We start from the raw sequence: 18,078 nt of genomic DNA, 5'->3' as shown, positions 1-18,078 counted from the left end.
GCATGTTTCCACAACTTTGACTGTTTAGAAGTCTGGGGTTAGTTTAACCACATTCCACAGCATGTTTCCACAACTTTGACTGTGTAGAAGTCTGGGGTTAGTTTAACCACATTCCACAGCATGTTTCCACAACTTTGACTGTGTAGAAGTCTGGGGTTAGTTTAACCACATTCCACAGCATGTTTCCACAACTTTGACTGTGTAGAAGTCTGGGGTTAGTTTAACCACATTCCACAGCATGTTTCCACAACTTTGACTGTGTAGAAGTCTGGGGTTAGTTTAACCACATTCCACAGCATGTTTCCACAACTTTGACTGTGTAGAAGTCTGGGGTTAGTTTAACCACATTCCACAGCATGTTTCCACAACTTTGACTGTTTAGAAGTCTGGGGTTAGTTTAACCACATTCCACAGCATGTTTCCACAACTTTGACTGTGTAGAAGTCTGGGGTTAGTTTAACCACATTCCACAGCATGTTTCCACAACTTTGACTGTTTAGAAGTCTGGGGTTAGTTTAACCACATTCCACAGCATGTTTCCACAACTTTGACTGTGTAGAAGTCTGGGGTTAGTTTAACCACATTCCACAGCATGTTTCCACAACTTTGACTGTTTAGAAGTCTGGGGTTAGTTTAACCACATTCCACAGCATGTTTCCACAACTTTGACTGTTTAGAAGTCTGGGGTTAGTTTAACCACATTCCACAGCATGTTTCCACAACTTTGACTGTGTAGAAGTCTGGGGTTAGTTTAACCACATTCCACAGCATGTTTCCACAACTTTGACTGTTTAGAAGTCTGGGGTTAGTTTAACCACATTCCACAGCATGTTTCCACAACTTTGACTGTGTAGAAGTCTGGGGTTAGTTTAACCACATTCCACAGCATGTTTCCACAACTTTGACTGTGTAGAAGTCTGGGGTTAGTTTAACCACATTCCACAGCATGTTTCCACAACTTTGACTGTGTAGAAGTCTGGGGTTAGTTTAACCACATTCCACAGCATGTTTCCACAACTTTGACTGTGTAGAAGTCTGGGGTTAGTTTAACCACATTCCACAGCATGTTTCCACAACTTTGACTGTGTAGAAGTCTGGGGTTAGTTTAACCACATTCCACAGCATGTTTCCACAACTTTGACTGTGTAGAAGTCTGGGGTTAGTTTAACCACATTCCACGACATGTTTCCACAACTTTGACTGTGTAGAAGTCTGGGGTTAGTTTAACCACATTCCACAGCATGTTTCCACAACTTTGACTGTTTAGAAGTCTGGGGTTAGTTTAACCACATTCCACAGCATGTTTCCACAACTTTGACTGTGTAGAAGTCTGGGGTTAGTTTAACCACATTCCACAGCATGTTTCCACAACTTTGACTGTGTAGAAGTCTGGGGTTAGTTTAACCACATTCCACAGCATGTTTCCACAACTTTGACTGTGTAGAAGTCTGGGGTTAGTTTAACCACATTCCACAGCATGTTTCCACAACTTTGACTGTGTAGAAGTCTGGGGTTAGTTTAACCACATTCCACAGCATGTTTCCACAACTTTGACTGTGTAGAAGTCTGGGGTTAGTTTAACCACATTCCACAGCATGTTTCCACAACTTTGACTGTGTAGAAGTCTGGGGTTAGTTTAACCACATTCCACAGCATGTTTCCACAACTTTGACTGTGTAGAAGTCTGGGGTTAGTTTAACCACATTCCACAGCATGTTTCCACAACTTTGACTGTGTAGAAGTCTGGGGTTAGTTTAACCACATTCCACAGCATGTTTCCACAACTTTGACTGTGTAGAAGTCTGGGGTTAGTTTAACCACATTCCACAGCATGTTTCCACAACTTTGACTGTGTAGAAGTCTGGGGTTAGTTTAACCACATTCCACAGCATGTTTCCACAACTTTGACTGTGTAGAAGTCTGGGGTTAGTTTAACCACATTCCACAGCATGTTTCCACAACTTTGACTGTTTAGAAGTCTGGGGTTAGTTTAACCACATTCCACAGCATGTTTCCACAACTTTGACTGTGTAGAAGTCTGGGGTTAGTTTAACCACATTCCACAGCATGTTTCCACAACTTTGACTGTTTAGAAGTCTGGGGTTAGTTTAACCACATTCCACAGCATGTTTCCACAACTTTGACTGTTTAGAAGTCTGGGGTTAGTTTAACCACATTCCACAGCATGTTTCCACAACTTTGACTGTTTAGAAGTCTGGGGTTAGTTTAACCACATTCCACAGCATGTTTCCACAACTTTGACTGTGTAGAAGTCTGGGGTTAGTTTAACCACATTCCACAGCATGTTTCCACAACTTTGACTGTGTAGAAGTCTGGGGTTAGTTTAACCACATTCCACAGCATGTTTCCACAACTTTGACTGTGTAGAAGTCTGGGGTTAGTTTAACCACATTCCACAGCATGTTTCCACAACTTTGACTGTGTAGAAGTCTGGGGTTAGTTTAACCACATTCCACAGCATGTTTCCACAACTTTGACTGTGTAGAAGTCTGGGGTTAGTTTAACCACATTCCACAGCATGTTTCCACAACTTTGACTGTGTAGAAGTCTGGGGTTAGTTTAACCACATTCCACAGCATGTTTCCACAACTTTGACTGTGTAGAAGTCTGGGGTTAGTTTAACCACATTCCACAGCATGTTTCCACAACTTTGACTGTTTAGAAGTCTGGGGTTAGTTTAACCACATTCCACAGCATGTTTCCACAACTTTGACTGTTTAGAAGTCTGGGGTTAGTTTAACCACATTCCACAGCATGTTTCCACAACTTTGACTGTGTAGAAGTCTGGGGTTAGTTTAACCACATTCCACAGCATGTTTCCACAACTTTGACTGTGTAGAAGTCTGGGGTTAGTTTAACCACATTCCACAGCATGTTTCCACAACTTTGACTGTGTAGGCTATTTATATTGGCCTATTTAGTGTCACATGCTGGAATCCATAGCAGCCGGACCGAAACCAATGACCAACCAAAGATGATTATCTATCTGCAAGCAACTACCCAAATAAAGTGAGACTGACTTGGCTTAGCTCTGATGTTAGTGTTTGATATTAGCCTCTCAGATCCGTTTGAGGAAGTGGAGAGTGGAAAACTGTTTATATACTCAATGTGGAGTGTCGTGGTGGCATTTCCTAGCAACCGTGACATTTTGTGGTTTCTCCTTCCATGTTTGAATTATCATGCATTATCATGATAATTGTTGAATGAGAATGCAGGCAGTTTGAGCAAAGACACTGGTAACTTCTATGGTTTGTGCGTGCATTGGTTGAGAGTAGTCTACAGTAGTGTCTTTGCTCAAAAATAGACCGTTTCGTTGTTGCCCTTGACAAACACCTCATTCAACTCATTGAGGGCTTGATGATTAGTTGACAAGTTGAATCAGGTGTGCTTGTCCAGGGTTACAATACAAATGTTCACCGTTGGGGATACTGGAGGACCAGGGTTGAGAAACGCTGGTCAACATAAGCTACTGTAACAGATCAAGAGAACTGCTGCCCCCTGCAGACATTTTCTTGTATTTGCATCAGCATCTAATAAAGACTTATTTTACAAAAGTATACAGTAATGAATTTAAAACAGCCTTATAAACATTACACAGTCACTGCTCTGTTGACCATTTCCCCCCCCCCCAATATCTCTGCATAACTTAACTATCAGACTGGTCATGTATGTCAATGTGAAACCCATCTTTTCATAGACAAACACAGGTACCTTCTCTACTAGCAAAGTGATTGTCTTCTCAGGCACTTGCGATGATTGAGAAAGAAAATAAAGCTGCATTTAAACATTGCACATGTCTAGCTCCAATGTCAGACAAAACAATACCAAGCGTTCATATTCAAGTATAATTCAATAATTGCACAACTAAAAATAGTAATATGATTCTCACACATGCAACTAGCTGCAGTGTTGGAGTGCTGGGGATGACACACAGATTCCATGAGTTCCATGTGATTTCTGTAATAGCTTCAGCACAACCTAAACCTGAACCTCGCAGAAAGAACCATCAATTGACCACAATAGAATGAAACGGCAGTAAAACAGTGTGAAGCAACTCTGTAAAAAAAAAAAAAAGACCCAACTTTCTATTTCTGACAGAGTTAAGATCAGACTATATTTTTGGTTTGAGATTTACCACACTGAACATGGATCCATATCTCTATGGATCAACGGTAAACAAATGTATTTCAGTCCGTGCCTGGATATCTTTATCGGCAATAAATAAGACTTAACAGGGAATTTGACAATCAGTAACCTTTCGTTGTAATCTATTATAAACCTATTTTGGGAGTTTTATACTCCGTCAGAAAATGAAAAAGAGACATCAAATCCAGCCCAAGTTTGACATTCAAAATAAAACAGTGAACCACAACTTCACACATACATACTACAATTGTAAATAAGACTAACATACAGGTAACTGCCAAAATAAAGAAAACACCAACATAAAGAGTCTTAATAGGGAGTTGTGCCACGAGCCAGAACAGCTTCAATGCACCTTGGCATAGATTCTGGAACTCTATTGGAGGGATGCGACATCATTCTTCCACGAGAAATTCCATAATTTGATGTTTTGTTGATGGTGGTGGAAAACACCGTCCCCGGTTGAGATCTGGTGACTGAGACGGCCATATGGTTTACATAATTTTCATGCTCATCAAACCATTCAGTGACCACCCGTGCCCTGTGAATGGGGGCATTGTAATCCTGTAGGGCCACAGCCATGGCAGACAGTATTTTTATACGTGACCCTAAGCAAAGCATGATGGGATGTGAATTGCTTAACCCAGGAACCACACCTGTGTGGAAGCATCTGCTTTTAATATACTTTGGATCCCTCTTTTACTCGCGTTTCCATTATTTTGGCAGTTACCTGTGTCCACATCTGTTGTATACTAACAAATGAGTCTCATTTACATACATACTTTATGTGCGCTTAAACCCAGGTCTCACTCTCATCCTGTTTGGGAGGCTATTAAATAGTTGTGCTATCCAGCTACATGAGCAGGCCATCATTCCTCTTCTCTTCTATGTTTGTGTGTGAACTCCTACTCTTCATCCCACCCACCTCTCTTTCCTCACCCATCTGTGGGGGCACCTTCGCCGTGAGTGGGTGGAGAGGAGTGGAAGTATTGTCCCTTTAAACTGCAGGTGTCACAGTGTATCCCTTCGCCCTCGGCATGTGTCACAGTGAAAGTGTTCCCCCTGCACGCGGGGTCAGTAGCGTCCCCGGCCCCCTCTGGACATGGTGAGGGGTAGTGAGACAGAGGAGAGAGAAGATACTTCCCAGTATAAGCTACGGGACAGGAAAAGCTGGTAGAGGATCACCACCGAGATAGCCTGGCATAGAATCACACCGATTGTCACAACCTACAAACAGACACACAAACATCAGCACCAAAAACCTTCCGAATGAGTCAGAGATAGATAGATTTTATATATATATATTGTACTATCTATAGAGTGTCGTCCTCTCACCTTTTCTCTCTGATGCTCGTTGAAGACCACAGAGAGTAGGACCAGCACAGGGTGGCATAGGAACCAGATAAAACAACCCTGAGAAACAAACTAGTGAGACTGGAATAACCAATCTTATAATGCACTGTAGATGGCACTATAAACGCATGGAAAGGATTACCAGCTATTCTGTGTTGTATTTCTACGCCTACCTTGGCGAAGCTGAGATAGAAGTCTCTCTTGAGGGCGCTCCTCTCTGTGCTGATGATGGTGTAGAGCACAGAGGCTAGCAACAAGGCCAGGATGATACGTAGAGATATGAGTAACAGACCCGCTATGCTGCGCTGGGCATGGTAGCTGTGGTGCTCCGTCTCCTCATACTGCTCCCACAGCAGTAGCGCCCCCTAGTGGCCCGGGCAGCAACACAGACAGGGAGTCAGTGAAGAGGTATTTAGGTCATTGGTATTGAATGTGTTTTTATTGACTGATCCCAAAAGGGAAATTGAGAGTTAATAGGGGGTTACAGTATTGTTCAGGATAGGGGATGGTGTGAGCAAGGTAGAGGTTATTGCAAGTAGTAGGGGCTACTGTATCCAGTGAGATGGAAGTCAGGGCTTAGTATTTTGGGGTAAGAGATTAAAGGTCATGGATAGGCTGATGAGGCTCTGACCTGTGTGGCGACCCCTCCCATAGCGAGGGCTTTGGAGGCGGGAGAGGAGTCCCACTGGAGAGGTCTGCTCTGGGGCTTCCTGTTCTTGCTCAGGGTCCAGCCCACACACAGACTCAGCAGCATGTACAGCATGGACACCTGGGATACCATGTCACAGACTGCAGCATGGGAGAACAACAACAGGCAACAGTCAGCACAGTCACAAAGGAAGAACAAACGACAGTATGAAGCAAGAGCGACAGAGTGAGAATACAACACTCACACTCTGCCAAGCTGCCCATGATAGGAATGCCCACTCCATCCCTGGCATACCTGTGGAACGAGAGACAGGTGTGTGTTTTTACACAGCAACTGATATTCACTCATCCAAATATTCTGCAATACAGGATAATCCTGTAATACAGTAACTGAGCAGGGCTGCTGAAAGGTGACTGTACCAATGACTGAGACAGTCTCACTCACCTGGCCAGGTGGATGTAGTTGAAGAGGGCAGAGATCCCCTGTAGGGCCAAGGCTGTGGAGAGCACCTTCAGCACCGTTTGCATGGGCCCACCCTTTCTCAGGGCCATCCACAGAGGCTGAATGTAGATACAGGATGCCACAAAGTAGGCCAGGATCAGCAGACAGTAGAAACTATGCAGGCCTGGTAGGAGCAGGGGTAGGTAGGAGGGTGGGGTAGGGGGGCAGGGGTAGGAAGGAGGGTGGGTCAGGGGGGAAGGGAGTAGGGTGGGTCAGGGTGGCAGGGGTAGGTAGGAGGGTAGGTCAGGGTGGCAGGGGTAGGAAGGAGGGTGGGTCAGGGGTAGGAAGGAGGGTGGGTCAGGGGTAGGAAGGAGGGTGGGTCAGGGGTAGGGAGGAGGGCGGGGTAGAGAGGAGGGTGGAGCAGGGGTAGGTATGAGGGTAGGTTAGGGGGGCAGGGGTGGGGCAGGGGGGAAAGGAGGGTGGGTCAAGGGGGCAGGGGTAGGAAGGAGGGGGGCAGGGGTAGGAGGGAGAGGGGGGCAGGGGTAGGAAGGAGAGTTGGTCAGGGTGCCAGGGGTGGGGAGGACACAATCAGTCAAGCATTCAGTGTAGTCCTGTCTGGAGCCCTAGTCATATCTTAAATTCAGAAGTATAAAATGATGTGTTATGACTAGCAAACACTTAGCAGACGCTTTCATCCAAAGCGATTTACAGTGCACCAAATGCATATATTAAAGTATGTGCATGTACTGACCTGCCTCCTCAGTACTGAAGTGTTCGAGGGGGTTGCCTGCCGAGTCAGGGTTGAACAGCAGGATGGTGAAGGTCAGGTCCCCGTGGGCAGGGATGATGCCCCCCTCCCCACAGGTGTAGCGGTCTGCATACAGCGCCATCCAGGCCGTGGGGGAGTGAAGGTGGGGGATGCTCTGGTTGTGCTCCTCCTCACTCAGACGGACTGAGCAGAGAGAGGGAAACAACGTTAGGAGGGAGACAAGGCCTAGGCTTTCGCTCAGAGGGCTAATGTGGCCTTAAGTCATGCAAACGACCAAAGGTTTGATAACCAGTTGGTTACATATGCAACATACTGCAAGTACATTCAGAATATGTCCTGTAAATGATGGTATTTATGCTACTTAACGAAATGCCTCGTTTATGAATGCATGTTTACTACGAGCCAGCGGGACATGAATGCAAACAACAATACATGTGACAGTCACAGAGACACACTCACTGGAGAGCTGTGCCTTGGAGAGGCGCTCGTGGCAGCTGAGGTTGTCGATGTCGAAGCCGTCCTCCATCTCCGGGAAGAATAGCAGTCTGGACTCCTTCTCCGTGGCCAGGGGAGCATTCGCCAGCCTGCACACCACCAGACCCCTACCCACTGGGGAAGAGACAGACAGAGGGAGGGAGAGACAAGAGAGGGTGTGAGAGAAGAAGAGGTAGTGGAAGTAGAGGGGAGGAGAGAGAGAGAAAGAGGGAATGAGGGAAGAGATCTGACAGGACACTAAATCCACCTTTCAGAGGATTGGGTTTCACGCGAACCTACAGAATATGCAGACGTCTGTGATAAAGGAATGAGATTCTAATGTACTGCCTGGCTATCACATTTGGAAACATGTCATTCTGTTCCCGGGTAGAACATTGCAGATGCTCATGGGTCTGGAATAATGTAAGACTGAACCAACCTATTATTAAGACACTGCATAGACCTATGTGATTTGATCTTTGAACCCAACTCAACAAACATCTTCCCACGATTTCCCGTTTAAGATTGCGATGCACACAGAAAAATACTTTGAGACAATGATGCATAACACCATGCAAGAGATTAACACTTTCCAGACTAAGAGCACATTATCTGTTGCTTCCGTATGTACATTAGCATTGCAACTATAGTCTATATAAAACATCCAATAATAAAACGCATCGTCATCTTGGTGCGTTAGTAACCATCCACACAAGCCTCCCTCCAGAATTTGTCGCTAGCTTCAGACTGACTGCTACACCTACCGTTGTACATGAATTTTGTGATGTACTGTCCATTCTGCTCTCTGGCTGCATCGCTCTTGAAAACTCCCGACACAGTTTTTCCAAATGTAGCTGGAATGCATAGTAAATAGGCTGTAAGTGTAAACATTAACGGATACATTGTCTCCTAAAAGCGACTTATCAAATTAGATATAAAGAAGATGATTGTACGACAACAATGAATGGTCTTGTCAAAAAAGGGTGTGTTCCATCTGCACTGAACGTTTGATTGATTTAGGTTTTACCTAATCATAAAAGGACCTCTGCCCTACGTTAAATCTGTAAGCCAATCAGAGAGCGATTAAAGGGTGGGCACCAAAACCGACCAACTCAACGCAGACCTCTGTTACGTGTCAACATTGCCATAAAGCGACAAATGACTGTCGCAAAAGTTGCACATTACATTTAGTTGATGTGGTTTGTACAGTATCAGCTGCTTCTGACATTATCTAGTGACAACACAAACATCTGAGTAATGTTATCTAACTGTTCGTTAACGTGTTGTCGATGTGCTTCGCTTTAGAATGGCCTCAATCACTTAGAATCAGTTCCCGCATATAGTTTATGAGATTATCTCTTGTTTGCTGAACTATAAGACACTCTCCAGCACAGGTAAACTAGTTAGCTAGCTAAATTGGGCATAATTTATGTCACTAGGAGAGTGCCTTTGGGCTTTAATGAAAACTGAAGATCCAGGAGAAGAGTTGTGAGGAGACATCAACAGGTTGTGCGAGGATGGACTTGGTCAAAACGGTCCTGGTGACTGGAGGGGCAGGTTTCATGTAAGTAACAGTTAGCAAATCATCATCATGACAATCAGTAGTTGAATCTACAATGTATGTAAAATATGAGATTTCATTGCATACTATACATGTTTCATCTGTAACTCTTTCCCAATACAGTGGGTCCCATTTTGTCTGCTCCCTAGTCAACAGGCACCCAGATTGGCGTATCATCAACTTTGACAATGTAAGTAGGAGCTAAATGTGCTTTCCTGTAACGACAGATTCAAGCCCTGTTCAAGCTGGGGCCTCTCGTTCCCTTTGCAGCCAAGATGCAACATAGACATTTGACACTGGTCACTTTAATCATGTTTATATACTGTTTTACCCATTTCATATGTATATACTGTATTCTAGTTAAGGCCATCCAACTATTGCTGTACATAAACTATTCTATCCTACGTATTCTTCAGATATACTGCATATTCTATCCATATACTGTCCATAATCACAGCTGTCCATATATATTTATACTCAGGACTCCGACATTGCTTGTCCTAATATTTCCATATTTCTTAATACCATTCTTTTACTTTTTAGACTTGTGTGTATTGTTAGATATTACTGCACTGCTAGGAACACAAGGATTTCACTACACGCAATACCATCTGCTAAATATGTGTATGTGACCAATATGATTTGATTTGATTTGATTTGACAGCACGTTTCACTGCACATATCCGGTGTATGTGACAACAAAATAAAAAATGTAAATAAAACAAAAAACAAAGTGAAGCTTATACACGCTAACTACTACATTATGTGACTGCAGAATTCCAATTTGTCATCATTTCCTGAGAGTGACTGTCTAACTTTTCCTGGTCCCATACAGCTGGACTACTGTTCTAATCTCAGGAACCTGGAGTCTGTAGAGGAGAATGAGAACTACACCTTTATCAGGGTGAGAGAACTGCCAAGTCCTGCTGTTATGTAACATCACTGTATATGGAGTGCCAGTGTCACGAGACAGGGATGTCCTCTCTCCCCTCCTGTTTGCACTGGCAATTGAACTGCTTGCTGAAATAATTAGACCGGACTCAAATGTAACAGGTATCCGTATTGATAAGCATGAATATGAACTAATTTGCTGACGATCTTCTGATATACCTGACTAATATTTTAATCTCAATGTCCCCCTTGTTCAAAATATTTCCGGAATACTCAAAAATCTCAGGATATGAAATGAACGTAGAAAAAAATGCAATAATGGCAATTAGAAAAATAATAACTCATGAACTACAGCAATCCTTTGTGGACCACAAAAAATATGAAATACTTAGGATGCTTAATAAGTGAAAAAAAAAATATATATATATATAAAGTGGACTTTATTCCATTACTCAATAACATGAAAGCAGATCTAATTAAATGGAACAATCTTCCCATAAATCTTACAGATAGAATAACCCTCATTAAAATGGCATAGCTCCCAAAGTTTTTATATTTTACTGAACAAAAATATGAACCCAACATGCAACAACTTCAAAGATTTTGCTTAAACTTAGTTAAAGTTCATGTAAGGAAATCAGTCAATTGAAATGAATTCATTAGACCCGAATCTATGGATTTCACATGACTGGGAGTACAGATATGCATCTGTTGGTCACAGATGCCTTAAAAAAGGTAGGGGTGTGGATCAGAAAACCAGTCAGTATCACGTGTGACCACCATTTGCCTCATGCAGCATGACATATCGTCTTCACAAAGAGTTGATCAGGCTGTTGATTTTAGCCTGTGGAATGTTGTCCCACTCCTCTTCAATGGCTGTGTGAAGTTGCTGGATATTGGCGACAACTGGAACATGCTGTCATACACGTCGATCCAGAGTACCCAAACATACTCTGCATACCATGCAGGCCATGGAAGAACTTGCTTCCTGGAATTTTGTACAGAATCTTGCGACATGGGGCCATGCATTGGACTCCATAGTGGCGCAGTGGTCTAAGGCACTGCATCTCAGTGCAAGAGGTGTTACTACAGTCCTTGGTTCCAATCCAGGCTGTATCACATCTGGCCGTGATTGGGAGTCCCATAGGACGGCGCACAATTGTCCCAGCGTTGTCCGGGTTTGGCCGGGGTAGGCTGTTATTGTAAATAAGAATTTGTTCCTGACTGACTTGCCTAGTTAAATAAAGGTAGAAATAAAATCAAAATGATCATACTGAGACATGAGGTGATGGCGGCGGATGAATGGCACGACAATGGGCCTCAAGATCTTGTCATGGTGTCTCTGTGCATTAAAATTGCCATTAATAAAATGCTACTGTGTTTGTTGTTTGTAGTTTATGCCTGCCCATGCCATAACCCCACCGCCACCCATGGGGCACTCCATGGGGTCTGCAATTGAGACCAGTTGAACGTACTGACAAATCCTCTAAAATAACATTGGAGGCAACTTGGGGTAGAGAAATTAACATTCAATTATCTGGCAACAGCTCTGGTGGACAGTCCTGCAGTCAGCCTGCCAATTGCATGCTCCCTCAACATCTGTGGCATTGTGTTGTGTGACAAAACTGCACAATTTAGAGTGGCCTTTAATTGTCTCCAGCACAAGGTGCACCTGTGTAATGACCATGCTGTTTAATCAGCTTCTTAAAATGTCACACATGTCAGGTGGATTATCTTGGCAAAGGATAAATGCTCTCTAACAGGGATGTAAACAAATGTGTGCGCAACATTTGAGAGAAAAAAGCTTTTTGTGGGTATGGAACATTTCTCTGATCTTTTATTTTATTTCAGACCAACACTTTACATACATACATTTTTTGTTCTGTGCATTTTCAGTTATATACCAATTACCCCAATGAAGACATTATTTACAAATGTATACTCAGCCATAACAGACTTCATGTGGGCAAATACCACTGAATAAAAAGGATAGTTTAACATCTTCTTAAGTCTGAGAGGGTGTTTTACTTTCCAGATTTGGAATTGTATCAACTCGCCACCCAAGGCTTTTACTTGCAACATGTTGTTAAATACACTAAAGAGGAACAATGGCTACATATTGTCATGCTCATCCCCAGAATATTTTTACTTGTCTGTTTTAAAAGCCCCATTCAAGAAATGTAGAAGCAGGAACAGATACAGTGGGGCAAAAAAGTATTTAGTCAGTCACCAATTGTGAAGGTTCTCCCACTTAAAAAGATGAGAGAGGCCTGTAATTTTCATCATAGGTACACTTCAACTATAACAGACAAAATGAAGAAAGAAATCCAGAAAATCACATTGTAGGATTTTTTATGAATTTATTTGCAAATTATGGTGGAAAATAAGTATTTGGTCACCTACAAACAAGCAAGATTTCTGGCTCTCATAGACCTGTAACTTCTTCTTTAAGAGGCTCCTCTGTCCTCCACTCGTTACCTGTATTAATGGCACCTGTTTGAACTTGTTATCAGTATAAAAGACACCTGTCCACAACCTCAAACAGTTACACTCCAAACTCCACTATGGCCAAGACCAAAGAGCTGTCAAAGGACACCAGAAACAAAATTGTAGACCTGCACCAGGCTGGGAAGACTGAATCTGCAATAGGTAAGCAGCTTGGTTTGAAGAAATCAACTGTGGGAGCAATTATTAGGAAATGGAAGACATACAAGACCACTGATAATCTCCCTCGATCTGGGGCTCCACGCAAGATCTCACCCCGTGGGGTCAAAATGATCACAAGAACGGTGAGCAAAAATCCCAGAACCACACGGGGGGACCTAGTGAATGATCTGCAGAGAGCTGGGACCAGAGTAACAAAGCCTACAATCAGTAACACACTACGCCGCCAGGGACTCAAATCCTGCAGTGCCAGACGTGTCCCCCTGCTTAAGCCAGTACATGTCCAGGCCCGTCTGAAGTTTGCTAGAGAGCATTTCGATGATCCAGAAGAAGATTGGGAGAATGTCATATGGTCAGATGAAACCAGAATATAACTTTTTGGTAAAAACTCAACTCGTCGTGTTTGGAGGACAAAGAATGCTGAGTTGCATCCAAAGAACACCATACCTACTGTGAAGCATGGGGGTGGAAACATCATGCTTTGGGGCTGTTTTTCTGCAAAGGGACCAGGACGACTGATCCGTGTAAAGGAAAGAATGAATGGGGCCATGTATCGTGAGATTTTGAGTGAAAACCTCCTTCCATCAGCAAGGGCATTGAAGATTAAACATGGCTGGGTCTTTCAGCATGACAATGATCCCAAACACACCGCCCGGGCAACGAAGGAGTGGCTTCGTAAGAAGCATTTCAAGGTCCTGGAGTGGCCGAGCCAGTCTCCAGATCTCAACCCCATAGAAAATCTTTGGAGGGAGTTGAAAGTCCGTGTTGCCCAGCAACAGCCCCAAAACATCACTGCTCTAGAGGAGATCTGCATGGAGGAATGGGACAAAATACCAGCAACAGTGTGTGTGAACCTTGTGAAGACTTACAGAAAACGTTTGACCTCTGTCATTGCCAACAAAGGGTATATAACAAAGTATTGAGAAACTTTTGTTATTGACCAAATACTTATTTTCCACCATAATTTGCAAATAAATTCATTAAATATCCTACAATGTGATTTTCTGGATTTTTTTTATTGTCATTTTGTCTGTCATAGTTGAAGTGTACCTATGATGAAAATTACAGGCCTTTCTAATTTTTTTTAAGTTGGAGAACTTGCACAATTGGTGGCTGACTAAATACTTTTTTGCCCCACTGTATAGCCCTTGGTTCTCTCCAGACCTGACTGCCCTGAGGATAGGAAACTCTGTCACCACCGATAAATCCACTATAATTGAGAACTTCAATAAGCATTTTTCTACGGCTGGCCATGCTTTCCACCCGGCTACCCCTACCCCGGTCAACAGCCCTGCACCCCCCACAGCAACTCGCCCAAGCCTCCCCCATTTCTCCTTCTCCCAAATCCAGTTAGCTGATGTTCTGAAAGAGCTGCAAAATCTGGAACCCTACAAATCAGCCGGGCTAGACAATCTGGACCCTCCCTTTCTAAAATGATCTGCCAAAATTGTTGCAACCCCTATTACTAGCCTGTTCAACCTCTGTTTCGTGTCGTCTGAGATTCCCCAAGATTGGAAAGCAGCTGCGGTCAACCCCCTTTTCAAAGGTGGGGACACTCTTGACCCAAACTACTACAGACCTATATCTATCCTACCCTTCCTTTCTAAGGTCTTTTAAAGCCAAGTTAACAAACCGATTACCAACCATTTCGAATCCCACCGTACCTTCTCCACTATGCAATCTGGTTTCAGAGCTGGTCATGGATGTACCTCAGCCATGTTCAAGGTCCTAAATGATATCATAACCGCCATCGATAAGAAACAATACTGTGCAGCCGTTTTCATCAACCTGGCTAAGGCTTTCGACTCTGTCAATCACCACATCCTTATCGGCAGACTCAACAGCCTTGTTTTCTCAAATGATTGCCTCGCTTGGTTCACCAACTACTTCTCCGATAGAGTTCAGTGTGTCAAATCGGAGGGTCTGTTATCCGGGCCTCTGGCAGTCTCTATGGGGGTGCCACAGGGTTCAATTCTTGGGCCGACTCTCTTCTCTGTATACATCAATGATGTCGCTCTTGCTGCTGGTGAGTCTCTGATCCACCTCTACGCAGATGACACCATTCTGTATACTTCTGGCCCTTCTTTGGACACTGTGTTAACTACCCTCCAGACGAGCTTCAATGCCATACATCTCTCCTTCCGTGGCCTCCAACTGCTCTTAAATACAAGTAAAACTAATGAATGCTCTTCAACCGATCGCTGCCCGCACCTGCCTGCCCGTCCAGCATCACTACTCTGGATGGTTCTGACTTAGAATATGTGGACAACTACAAATACATAGGTGTCTGGTTAGACTGTAAACTCTCCTTCCAGACTCACATCAAACATCTCCAATCCAAAATTAAATCTAGAATTGGCTTACTATTTCGCAACAAAGCATCCTTCGCTCATGCTGCCAAACACACCCTCGTGAAACTGACCATCCTACCGATCCTTGACTTCGGCGATGTCATTTACAAAATAGCCTCAAACACTCTACTCAACAAATTGGATGCAGTCTATCACAGTGCCATCCGTTTTGTCACCACAGCCCCATATACTACCCACCACTGCGACCTGTATGCTCTCGTTGGCTGGCCCTCGCTTCATACTCGTCGCCAAACCCACTGGCTCTAGGTCATCTACAAGACCCTGCTAGGTAAAGCCCTGCCTTATCTCAGTTCGCTGGTCACCATAGCAGCACCCACCCGTAGCACGCGCTCCAGCAGGTATATCTCACTGGTCACCCCCAAAGCCAATTCGTCCTTTGGCCGCTTCTCTTTACAGTTCTCTACTGCCAATGACTGGAACAAACTACAAAAATCACTGAAACTGGAGACACTTATCTCCCTCACTAGCTTTAAGCATCAGCTGTCAGAGTAGCTCACAGATCACTGCACCTGTAAATAGCCCAAACAACTACCTCATCCCCTACTGTATTTATTTATTTATCTTGCTCCTTTGCACCCCAGTATTTCTACTTTGCACATTAATCTACTGCACATCTACCATTCCAGTGTTTAATTGCAATATATTATTTACTTCACCACCATGGCCTATTTATTGCCTTACCGCCCTTATCTCACCTCATTTGCACACACTGTATATAGACTTGTTTTTCTACTGTATTATTGACGGTATGCTTGTTTACTCCATGTGTTGAGTAAACAAACAACAGACTGTGTTCTTGTATGTGTCGAACTGCTTTGCTTTATCTTGGCCAAGTCGCAGTTGTAAATTAGAAATTGTTCTCAACTTGCCTACCTGGTTAAATAAAGGTGATACAGTGCCTTGCGAAAGTATTCGGCCCCCTTGAACTTTGCGACCTTTTGCCACATTTCAGGCTTCTAACATGAAGATATAAAACAGTATGTTTTTGTGAAGAATCAACAACAAGTGGGACACAACATTTATTGGATATTTCAAACTTTTTTAACAAATCAAAAATGGAAAAATTGGGCGTGCAAAATTATTCAGCCCCCTTAAGTTAATACTTTGTAGCGCCACCTTTTGCTGCGATTACAGCTGTAAGTCGCTTGGGGTATGTCTCTATCAGTTTTGCACATCGAGAGACTGAAATCTTTTCCCATTCCTCCTTGCAAAACAGCTCGAGCTCAGTGAGATTGGATGGAGAGCATTTGTGAACAGCAGTTTTCAGTTCTTTCCACAGATTCTCGATTGGATTCAGGTCTGGACTTTGACTTGGCCATTCTAACACCTGGATATGTTTATTTTTGAACCATTCCATTGTAGATTTTGCTTTATGTTTTGGATCATTGTCTTGTTGGAAGACAAATCTCCGTCCCAGTCTCAGGTCTTTTGCAGACTCCATCAGGTTTTCTTCCAGAATGGTCCTGTATTTGGCTCCATCCATCTTCCCATCAATTTTAACCATCTTCCCTGTCCCTGCTGAAGAAAAGCAGGCCCAAACCATGATGCTGCCACCACCATGTTTGACAGTGGGGATGGTGTGTTCAGGGTGATGGGCTGTGTGGCTTTTATGCCAAACATAACGTTTTGCATTGTTGCCAAAAAGTTCAATTTTGGTTTCATCTGACCAGAGCACCTTCTTCCACATGTTTGGTGTGTCTTCCAGGTGGCTTGTGGCAAACTTTAAACGACACTTTTTATGGATATCTTTAAGAAATGGCTTTCTTCTTGCCACTCTTCCATAAAGGCCAGATTTGTGCAATATACGACTGATTGTTGTCCTATGGACAGAGTCTCCCACCTCAGCTGTAGATCTCTGCAGTTCATCCAGAGTGATCATGGGCCTCTTGGCTGCATCTCTGATCAGTCTTCTCCTTGTATGAGCTGAAAGTTTAGAGGGACGGCCAGGTCTTGGTAGATTTGCAGTGGTCTGATACTCCTTCCATTTCAATATTATCGCTTGCACAGTGCTCCTTGGGATGTTTAAAGCTTGGGAAATCTTTTTTGTATCCAAATCCGGCTTTAAACTTCTTCACAACAGTATCTCGGACCTGGCTGGTGTGTTCCTTGTTCTTCATGATGCTCTCTGCGCTTTTAACGGACCTCTGAGACTATCACAGTGCAGGTGCATTTATACGGAGACTTGATTACACACAGGTGGATTGTATTTATCATTATTAGTCATTTAGGTCAACATTGGATCATTCAGAGATCCTCACTGAACTTCTGGAGAGAGTTTGCTGCACTGAAAGTAATGGGGCTGAATAATTTTGCACGCCCAATTTTTCAGTATTCGATTTGTTAAAAAAGTTTGAAATATCCAATAAATGTCGTTCCACTTCATGATTGTGTCCCACTTGTTGTTGATTCTTCACAAAAAAATACAGTTTTATATCTTTATGTTTGAAGCCTGAAATGTGGCAAAAGGTCGCAAAGTTCAAGGGGGCCGAATACTTTCGCAAGGCACTGTATATATATATATATATATATATTTAATATCTCCAAATTTTGACCTGAAAGCTTTTGGACATCTGAGCAATATTGAGGGAATCCTATTTGAGTCAAGAAAAGATACTCATATGAAAGGTAATATATACAAAACCTTGCACAAAAGAAAGCCTATTGAACTAACAATGTCTTAGAAAGAAAATATATAAACTATTGGAACCAAGACTTAAAAATAACTGATATTGGCACAAGA

At 43.2% G+C, this 18,078-nt stretch overlaps 2 protein-coding genes across 5 annotated transcripts in view; one reads left to right on the top strand and one right to left on the bottom strand.

Annotated features, from left to right (window-relative positions):
* Window positions 1-3,515: 3,515 nt before the first annotated feature.
* Window positions 3,516-8,859, bottom strand: LOC109879664 (integral membrane protein GPR180-like). The gene is made up of 9 exons (XM_031792741.1): window positions 8,615-8,859; window positions 7,836-7,985; window positions 7,359-7,559; window positions 6,611-6,791; window positions 6,411-6,460; window positions 6,149-6,306; window positions 5,691-5,882; window positions 5,500-5,577; window positions 3,516-5,391 (listed from the first exon to the last, which is right to left on the bottom strand). The coding sequence occupies exons 1-9, from the start codon at window positions 8,751-8,753 to the stop codon at window positions 5,239-5,241; spliced, it is 1,302 nt and encodes a 433-aa protein (XP_031648601.1). The 5' UTR covers window positions 8,754-8,859; the 3' UTR covers window positions 3,516-5,238.
* Window positions 8,860-8,997: 138 nt separating this feature from the next.
* LOC109879654 (dTDP-D-glucose 4,6-dehydratase) overlaps window positions 8,998-18,078 on the top strand; it is a 13,165-nt gene continuing 4,084 nt past the window's right edge. For 2 of the 4 annotated variants that reach the window (XR_004203464.1, XR_004203463.1), the window contains exons 1-3: window positions 9,003-9,414; window positions 9,535-9,601; window positions 10,247-10,315. Coding sequence is in view for 2 of the 4 variants with exons in the window: in XM_031792740.1 (XP_031648600.1) it covers window positions 9,368-9,414; window positions 9,535-9,601; window positions 10,247-10,315 (183 nt within the window). In the remaining 2 variants the exon portion in view is untranslated. Of the gene's footprint in view, window positions 9,415-9,534; window positions 9,602-10,246; window positions 10,316-18,078 lie in introns of all 4 variants that reach the window. The other 2 variants (XM_031792740.1, XM_031792739.1) reach the window with 2 other exon arrangements.

Source organism: Oncorhynchus kisutch, linkage group LG16 (assembly GCF_002021735.2).
Source record: "Oncorhynchus kisutch isolate 150728-3 linkage group LG16, Okis_V2, whole genome shotgun sequence".
NCBI lineage: Eukaryota > Metazoa > Chordata > Actinopteri > Salmoniformes > Salmonidae > Oncorhynchus > Oncorhynchus kisutch.
Note: the sequence above shows the minus strand (reverse complement) of the source record. Positions and strands in the feature narration are given on the sequence as shown.